The sequence below is a fragment of the Rhagoletis zephyria genome, unplaced genomic scaffold (assembly GCF_001687245.7).
Source record: "Rhagoletis zephyria isolate East Lansing unplaced genomic scaffold, Rhagoletis_zephyria_1.1 Rzeph_scaffold_18913, whole genome shotgun sequence".
Classification (NCBI taxonomy): domain Eukaryota; kingdom Metazoa; phylum Arthropoda; class Insecta; order Diptera; family Tephritidae; genus Rhagoletis; species Rhagoletis zephyria.
The window spans coordinates 1-9,585 of record NW_016175974.1 but is presented as its reverse complement, the minus strand read 5'-3'; the positions used below and the strand labels follow the sequence as shown (position 1 = coordinate 9,585).

At 33.4% G+C, this 9,585-nt stretch overlaps 1 protein-coding gene across 2 annotated transcripts; it reads right to left on the bottom strand.

Annotated features, from left to right (window-relative positions):
• Window positions 1-654: 654 nt before the first annotated feature.
• MAGE (necdin, MAGE family member) lies at window positions 655-6,020 on the bottom strand. 2 transcript variants are annotated; one of them, XM_017636698.1, is made up of 5 exons: window positions 5,711-6,020; window positions 5,485-5,653; window positions 5,251-5,428; window positions 5,127-5,199; window positions 655-1,096 (listed from the first exon to the last, which is right to left on the bottom strand). In XM_017636698.1, the coding sequence occupies exons 1-5, from the start codon at window positions 5,879-5,881 to the stop codon at window positions 1,010-1,012; spliced, it is 678 nt and encodes a 225-aa protein (XP_017492187.1). In that variant the 5' UTR covers window positions 5,882-6,020; the 3' UTR covers window positions 655-1,009. The 2 variants fall into 2 exon arrangements, with proteins under 2 accessions (XP_017492187.1, XP_017492188.1); XM_017636699.1 differs by having other exon boundaries at window positions 5,251-5,407; window positions 5,711-6,009.
• Window positions 6,021-9,585: the final 3,565 nt, after the last annotated feature.

The window sequence follows — 9,585 nt, the reverse complement described above, 5'->3', positions numbered from 1 at the left end:
AATTTCGACTCTGTCGTCGTGCTTCGTCGGATTGGACAGTGACCTCACGGTTGACCAAAGCTTGCTCACACCAGAGGTGAAGTTACAGGTCTTCAGATGCTCCTCCCACTTCTTCCGCTTATGTACGTTTACTAGTTGGTGAATCTCCGCGTTGAGATCCCTGATACGGGGATCTCCGGGATCGGTCTGACGAAGGCTATCACGCTCATCGGCTAGAACAGCCGCTTCGGCAGGGAAGTTTGGACGTGGGTCCGATATGCATCCTGCATACAAGCTCGAAGGCTTTGCTGTAAAATACTGCCTAAAAGCGTTTATTTAGAAGTTCTTCACGTTTTACCAACTGGAATATTGTACATACATATCTAGATATAGACATAAAAAATGGCATATAAGTAATTATAAAAATGTAGGATATTTAAATTATTAAATTATTAAATTTCCTATAAACTAATCATAAATGAATCGCTAAGAGGGCGTCGTAATTTCTATTGCCTAGCACATAGAACGAATTATGGTGGAAACGAACCAATTTATAAATTTAAATCTTTATGCAACTCAATTTTTAATATTGCTGGCTTTGATTTAAGTAGACAGTAGTCCCCATTTCAATTCGCCAACAGTAAGAGAGTGGCGAAAGGAATGAAATTAATGAAGTACAAGCTTTCATATACAAATTTTAATTTAAGTTAACCGGGATACGCGCGAATAAGCAGAGAAGCGCCTATTGCTGTCAAACTAAATTATTTGATTGTATTGAATTGTGTCTGATAGATTACATAAATAAATTATAAAATTCACGAAAAATTATATTGATGTTCCCTTGAGCGGAAAAATCCGACCTTAATGCTTTTAAATCTAAAAGGGTTCAATAAAAATAAATAACTTATTCTGTATAAACATACATATGTTTCTACTTATGCACATGTACATATAATTTCCTGAACGCCTCTTATTTAATAACGAATTTCGAACAATAGCACAAACTTTTCTGATAAAATGACCTTTACTTTTAGTCAACAACCATAGTTTCCTCATTTTCCTCTGCACAGTATTTATTGTACACAGCAACAAATTCTCGAGGCTCTTTTCCCAGTATCTAAAAAATATAAATTATAAAGGAAAGTTAAAATTGAATTTTAAGAGGCAGATTGAATCGCTTAATTACCAAAAGGAATAAGTCGACATTTTTTTCGATAATACAATTTTGCTGCAGTTCGTAGAGTCCGACCGATTAATCGGCATCGGCATCGGCTAGTATCGGCCAAAAGAATCGGCATCGGCCCTTTTTAGCCGATTCTTTTTACTTTTTTCGCAATTTTAACAAATATTCATCAAAATTTTAGACTGTTTAACCAGATTTCTTTGATTTTTTTGAGTACGCAGTTTTTTAATGTTAGTATAATAAATTGAAATTTTAAGTGCCTAGGTAAGTGTTGATTTTTAAAATTTTTTCTTCACTCATTTTCTTCCAAAGTTTCCAAAGTATGTTCGAAAATTTTATCGTATGGAGAAAACCCGCAACACCTTCCACAAAAAAATTTACAAAAATCAATACCAAGTCCTAGTTACTTAAAATTTGCATTTCGTTAAAATAAAATTGAATGGGCTACAAAACTGCATACTCAGAATGTTTAAAGAAAAAGTTTGAGATTTTCACTAACATGGTGTTTGTTAGATAACGAGCTACACTTTCATAAAAAATAAGAAACATTAAATAAACATTAAATAATAGCCAAAGAATGCTAAAATGTCGTTACTGTAAGTATTGCGAGGATTATCCTGGAATTAATCGCTGAACTCCTTAATCCTTCGGGATTTCACTGGATTGTTAAATTGTTTACGTTACAAAAATACTTACATCATTAAAAATCTACGGTTATGTTTCTTAACAAATCGCATTCAATAAAACACCTTTATAGTCAGCAGAAGTTCATATGTTTACTACTATGAGTACAACTAAGAAATGTGATTTCGAATGAACTATTTTTTTAATATTGAATAAGAAAAAGACTATGGAACAAATTATTGCAATAATATATCGTCGGTCTCTACGAACAGTAGCACATTTCACTATTAGCGTGGAAGACTAGCACATTTCATTATTCGCGTCGAAAAGTAGCACATTTCAGATTTTTGCGTGGAAGAGTCGCACATTTCAGATTTTTGCGTGGAAGAGTAGCACATTTCAGGTTCTAGCGTAGAATAGTAGCGAATTCATACAAGGTGGTGCCTGCAGCCGTACAAAAACCAAACATACATGTATGTTATAATTATTTCTGCTACTCTTCGTTGGGAGCGACGATATATGCATAAGCGATATATACATAAACAAGTGAATAGATTCTTGAATGATTATTTGTTTTGTAATGTTATTTGTTTATGTTCTTCTTTTTTTATTATAAAAGGTTATCAAAACCATTTGTTCTTGAATGAATTTATATTCAGGTTGTTCAGGAATCGGCATCGCCATCGGCATCGGCCGAAAATCGGAATCGGTCAGACTATAGCAGTTCGTTCGTTTAAAGAGCTCTGTTGAACTGCATAAAATGTGCCATATCGGAAAAATGCTGACTTATTCCCCATTGACAACACTGGATCACAAATTTTAGTTTGGTTCTTGTTCTCCAAACGCCACTATCGGTGATTCCGAAAATCGAGTTATTTTTTTTATGTGGATGCGTTTTCGAGATATTTACAATTTACTGTTATTCAGCTTAAAACAAAAAGTGTTTCCACTTAATCACGTATATCCTATGAACTAAGGCCCCTATTATGAGTTGCATTCGATTTTCGACTGTGGTCGAAAGTGCTGAGCGAACGAATTTTCATTTGGTATTATGGCGCTCATTCGATGAAGAATAGCGCTATTGTGAATTTCGCTCGTTTAGGTTGTTCACAATAGTATATTTTTCACCGCTGAGAAGCTTTGTTTACAAATCGAGCAAACTAAATATTGTGCTTATACATATTTATGTAAATTTGTTCTAATTAAAATGAAGTAAAAAAGAAAGCAAGTTTATAAAAACGTGGTAAAATGAGTACAACGAGTTCTGGTTCAACGATTCGTCAGAGGATGAGAGCTAAGTAAACTGGCCAGGAGTAGCAAATGTTTAAGAGAGTTTAAGTTTATTAGTCTTTCGAATATATTTTGATATAAAATATATTTAAGAAATTTGTCTACAGATTCATTAAAAAGTTCCGACCATCTAAAGAAGCGTTTGTGAGCCAAATCTATTTAAAATATTTTAAAACTATCAACAGCGCTACGATTTTGTTCTCAGAGATCGCGCCAACAGAGTATTGGGATTTTCTTTCACAAGTAAAACCAGCCTTTCGAGCTTGTGTTTAGTATTCACGATGTTAGAACTGCATGAAATTAATAAAAATTGTTTAAAATTAGTGTCTAGCCGCCAAAATGTAAGAAAACATATACAAAATCATACATTTTTAACAATTTTCTAACACTTCGCTACACCATCGAAAGTAAAATTCTGTTCGACAGAAAATTCGATACTCAACGAAAATTTCGACACGCTTGCATAGCTCATAATACGAATTTCACTTTCGATCTTCGATCTTCGATAGCCAGCGAAGATCGAAAATCGAATGCAGCTCATAATAAGGGCCTAATTTATCAATATCAGGTGTATGTGGCGTATGAGTAACACTCTTTCCTGCTCATTTTTCATATAAAAAATCTTTGCGTATTTTCATTTGACCACTCATTTATTTATCTATCAGACGATTTTCTTTATTAGTAACTTGATTTTTTTTAACAGAACAAGCTTTAGCGCAAATGGAAAAATTTGGCACAGACCTTGTTATTTTTACTGATAAAGCTAGATTTTTTTTCCATTTTTTCATTAAAAAAAAACTGGAATAATTAATTAATTTGTCAGAAACCATCAGTGATGTATATCAGGATTTTTGCGAATATTCTCATTCGCATTCGCAGCCGCGGAGCTTCCACATTAATTTTAACATTCGCATTCGCTTTCGCATTCGCAATAATCAATGCGGAGCTTTTGCGAATATTATGCAAGTGCACTGATGAAACGTATATCTGGAAAACAAAGTAAATAATTTAGCTAATATCTTTGGAGATGCTACGTTAAAACTGTCCCCCTAAATCCCCCCTGTTTTGTAATTTAAAGTCAAAGAATAAGATCCTTAAATATGTATTTCCAGCGGAAATGTTCAACGTCTAGCTATAACGAGAATCGACAATTTGCGGTAAGAATTATGTAACTATCGAACGTTAAAAAACTGGATGCATCGCTAGTATTTTTCTACATAAGTGTAATATTATTTTTTTTTTCATAAAACGGCTTATTATGATTAAGTTCCGTGTTTTCTTTTATTACTTAGCAGAAAAGCACTGCGCAAATACTCCTCTGTGTGCTCGGAAACAACAACATTTATTTTAATTTTGTGATGTCAAAATTTGCACGTAGCGAAATAAAAGTAAAATGGAATGTGAAAAAGTTGACAGCCAAGTTCACATATCAAATAAGAAACATTTCAAGGCGAATTTAATATCTATTGAGGAGTGGGGCTTGGAACGCAATATATCGTTAGTATAGTATGAAATGGGCGTAACTCACCTCGTCGATGAAATACAAAAAGCTAAAAATCCTAAATTCACTGTTTGATAGATTATGATGCATTTTATCGAATCATAAGTCCCCACATCGTTTCATGCAATAACAATTGTTAAATAAAATCTTAAGATTTTAGTTAGTTGTGATTTTTTTGCATTTTCCGCATTCGCATTCGCATCCGCGGATGTTAGCTTTTAAACATCCGCATCCGCATCCGCATTCGCATCCGCGGCTGTCTAAAATTCCACATTCGCAACATCCCTAATGTATATATGGTTTATGAAGAATTCATTCATTTGTCGTATCTCATTTTAAGGTTGTTAAATTCGTAAGATGGTTCGTATACAACTTTTTGCTTTAAGCTGAGGTGGTAAATTGCAAATCTCACGAAAACGTATCCATAGAAAAAGAAATTAACTCGATTTTTCGAATCATCGAGCAATTCTACATAGAAATTGGATAGTAGAATCCATTGAGCATTTTTGCTGTAAACCAGTGTAATTAACCTCTTCAATTCAAGTATACCTGTGCAGTTTGTTGCAAGACGTCTTTCGCAGGGAATTCGACAGTAGCTCGATAACCCCAAGAGTATAAGAATCTACAAGTAAAAGTGGCAAATAAAAGAATTCCAACTACCTCTTTAACAAACCTGGTTTCTAAATCGGTCTCGGAATCAGATTTTTCACGTTTCAGGTACAACTGCTTCACAAACGTTTCACCAATGAGCTTCTTTATATTATCCTTGAAATATGGATGTTCTTCGTCGATTCTAATGCGTAATCCTTTAAGGAAGTCAAACAGTTGCTCTGTAAAATATTTTGATAAATCTAATTTGCTTTATTTGTACGGCGAGCATTATACGAATTATGTAGTATAAACAAACCTTCATCTACGCGCGCATCTTTCATTAGTAAATATGATAGTATAATAAAAAGCAGTGTTAGATGACGGCACTGCTCTTCGTCATACTCTACCGTAGAAGATACTCTCAGTTCGGAATAGCATATGTATTTTTTAGTGTCGGGTACCTTTTGCAAAATGATACCGTATACCTGCAGATTTAATATTAAGTAAAATGAAGTTAAGACCTTTGTTTAAATTTTGTTTACCTTTTTTAAGGATTGAATCACAAGTGGGAGGCATTGCCTGAATAGCATTTTGTCTTTGTCCAGAATTTCGCGCATGTCTTCCTCTTTTATAGGCATTTTGTTTTCCACATTATTAAGAACTAAAGCAATGATAGCATTGCGCCAATAAGCAAGTTTTTCTTCGTTATTCATTTATATTTTGATTTGTAGTTTAAAAAGCGTTAATCGGCTTTATAGACGCTAACAGTTAGGGATGTGTAATCAACTTAAATAAACAATCAGTGTTTATCGGAACAAATTTCCAATTCGATAAGGTGTTGTCACTCTTTTCGACCATGCAAAAAACGACTAACCATATCGAAAATAAACTATCGATTGTACGCTCGCATACAGGTTTACACATAAACCAAAAATACGAGATAACGCCTTCTTCTAAGTAGCCCGTTATAATTGCATTTAGGAAAAAGTTGGGCGACTTTGACATTAGTCGTATGTTTACATTTGTTCGTTGTTTACAATTTGGTGGTGGCTTTTTACTGCAATTTTCTTAATTTTCGCTTGTGACAACGTGTGCACACATAAGGTAAAGAATAATTTAACACAACGACATGATTTATAGAAGAATTTGCATAATAAAAATGATTATTCATGCGTTCAACAGTTACGCGGTTTTTTTTGTTCTCTTCGTTGCTTACTTCTTACAACAAAGATGGCGTCGAGACTTCAACAGCTAGAACATAACTTTTTTCTTTCTTTCGGGAAGGCGTTATATTGGCTGCGTTTCTTTATACATTCCGGATAATCCCATTTCAAAGCCGGAATAAAAAGAATGCGTTTGAAATATACGTTAACATATCATCAGGAACGTCGTAAAGAATAAGTAAAGAAAAAAGTTTATTCCAAACGTTCAGAATGAATAANCTTCAACAGCTAGAACATAACTTTTTTCTTTCTTTCGGGAAGGCGTTATATTGGCTGCGTTTCTTTATACATTCCGGATAATCCCATTTCAAAGCCGGAATAAAAAGAATGCGTTTGAAATATACGTTAACATATCATCAGGAACGTCGTAAAGAATAAGTAAAGAAAAAAGTTTATTCCAAACGTTCAGAATGAATAAAGAAATGCAGCCATTGTGTCTTTCGTTCATGGGTTTACATACATACATACATAAAAGAACTACTAAAAGCTCAAACAGTCAACGACGTAACGTAGACGTAGGTTGACGCAGACACAATCTACTTTATGGGATTCGCGTGTTAACGAAAACTCATCACCGCATGGCGGTGACGTTGCCGTTGCTTCTCTCTCTCTCTATCAACAGTAAATTTGATATGCTGCTACGTACGTCAACCTACGTTTACGCTACGTCGTTGACTAACTGCGCTTTAAGGTATCACTCTAATGAGTACTTGTACTCAAAAGACTGAAGGTATCGATACCTACTCAGTATCGGCAAAGTATCGAGTACTTACTTGAATTGTTTTCATCTTCTCTTTCGAGAGATACTTCCCTTCTTTATTGTAAAATGTCTTATGATTACGTCTTATCATGGCTTAAAACATTGTATGTCAAAATCAAATAAAAAGCCAATAAAGCTGCAGGTATGGAAAACGTATATATTTAAGTTTTTTAGTAAGAATACCAAATAATTATTAATTAATATTTGTGGCACATTACCAAGGAACAGTATTGGTTATAATTTTTTCAGTCATATGAGTGTAAAGGTCACCCAATATGGATAAGTTTAAGATTTTTATTTTGGTTTTTATTTTCAAATTAGTTTTATTCACTTTTTTTTATAAATAATATAGTTCATTCCATAACAAAAACCTTGCTAATCCAAGTTTAAAACTTTGTACAAAAATTAAAAGCAAATCAACAAAGTTTCATCAAATAACGTAAATAATAAGAAGGGACAACTTGTGCCTGCTCTTTTGCGCTAGTACGTTTTCATCAAAATTCCACACTTTTTGTTCTGAATAAAAAGTGTTTAATTTTGGTGAAACTTTTGATGTGATTTTCTTTTAATTAATAGTTTTTGTCGTAGAATGAACTATATTTTTTTATAAAAAAGTAACTAAAATCAATTTGAAAATAAAAATAAAAATCCGACACTTATCCATAAGGTCATCTCTATAAGTATACAGCACACTGCATCATTTACAAACTATTTATAAAAAAAAAAAAAATTGTATCGTTTCTTTTGGTACATTGCTGAGGAACAATATTAGTTATGATATTATATATGACTTCATATACTAAGTATATTATTCACAAAATATTTATGAAAAAAATAGCTTTTGGGGCACACTGCCAAGAAACAACAACTTTTCTAAATGCTTTACAGACAGGCGATTTCTACTTTCTGTACTACATGACCGCACTTTCCGCGAAAATTCTAATAGCGGACGTCATTTGTTGAGTTGCCGTTGCAATGATAAAAGTGTGTAGTAGAAATTACTCTTTCGATACCAAGTACTTTTTTTCGATACTTACTCGATACCGAACAAAAGATATCGAGTAAAAAAATACTTGGTATCAAAAGAAAAGTATCGAGTATTTACTTGTATCGATTGAACCCTAGCTGTGGTGCAAAATATAGAAGTCGGTGAATTTAAAGAATCAATTGATAAAAATCAGTGTATTCAATTTGTATATGAAATAATTAGCAAAAAAAAAACCTTTTTTAGGGCAATGTGGATAGACAAGAAAAACGTTGAGGCCAGTGCGCTTAGGCCGACTGTGGAGTCAGTGACTACAGTGCTGAAATACAATGCAACACCAACTCCAGCATAATCACAATATAACCAGTAAACAACCTTCGGTAAATTTGGCGGCTGCCTTCCTCGGGGATGAATATGCTAGGGATGAAATTATTCGTACACACGCCTTCCAAGCACGCAGGGTTGCTTTTAACAAACAAAAAATAATTACCTTCAAATAGTTTCAAAAAGTATGTTGTAAAACGAAATTTATTGAATAATTCCACATAAAATGGTATACATCATGGAACTTTTCTACTAATTGACATGAAATTACTAACTCAACGCTCGGAGCGCTGCCACTGATAAATAAGAGAAAATTTGGAAATACCAAACAAAAATTTTGGGATTTNTAAATAAGAGAAAATTTGGAAATACCAAACAAAAATTTTGGGATTTCTCCTTGTGAATAAGAATGCCATAGTTTTTACCTAGCTCGTGTGACTACTTAAAATTTTGACAGCTTGTAAATATGTATACACATAAAGTTGTTGGCGGTAATAGAGTCAAAATCAAAATGGAGAAAAGAACAAAAAGCGTACGTTAGTTGTCAGTTATAAAATAAATCCAATTTATTTGCGAATATTTGTTTATTCTATTTATTGAAAGGCAACTACGCGAAAAAGCTTGTGTTAATTATATTGATAACAGAACCTGGCAGCTCGCACGTTGTCTAAATTCTCAAGTAACATAAAATCCACAAAAGAATACATTGCTTGTATTACCATCAATACGCCATGTGTTGGCTGACAAAGACAAATTTGATTTTTAGTACAATATAATTATAAAACCTTTATTCCAATTGACTTGCGTGTTTGTTACAAATTATATTAATTAGGCTGACAAATAACATTGACGGCGACGACGAAGACTTTTCCTTGACAATGAAGATGACGACGGCGACTACGTTGGTGGACGATGACAATATTTTGTAGAAGATTTAATAGTGTTGATGGACGATGCTGCGGAATAATGTTGATGGACGATAAATACGAAGACGGCGACACTTTACATTATTACAACGCGAATTTAAATGTATGTACGCATACTTTTCGGTGTTTTTTGTTTCAAATTGGTGCCTTTTGCACTCGCTGCTTGCTCGTCAAATTGGAAGTAATTTTCTGCAAAACG

Bases quoted from the DNA above. Each gene is read 5' to 3' on its own strand.
- MAGE (XM_017636698.1), bottom strand. From the start codon at position 5,881: ATGAATAACGAAGAAAAACTTGCTTATTGGCGCAATGCTATCATTGCT. The intron at 5,200-5,250 runs GTTTGTTAAAGA...TTTTACTTGTAG, and splicing joins GAGACCGATTTAGAAACCAG to ATTCTTATACTCTTGGGGTT. The intron at 1,097-5,126 runs GTATACTTGAAT...TATATTTTTTAG, and splicing joins TCTTGCAACAAACTGCACAG to ATACTGGGAAAAGAGCCTCG.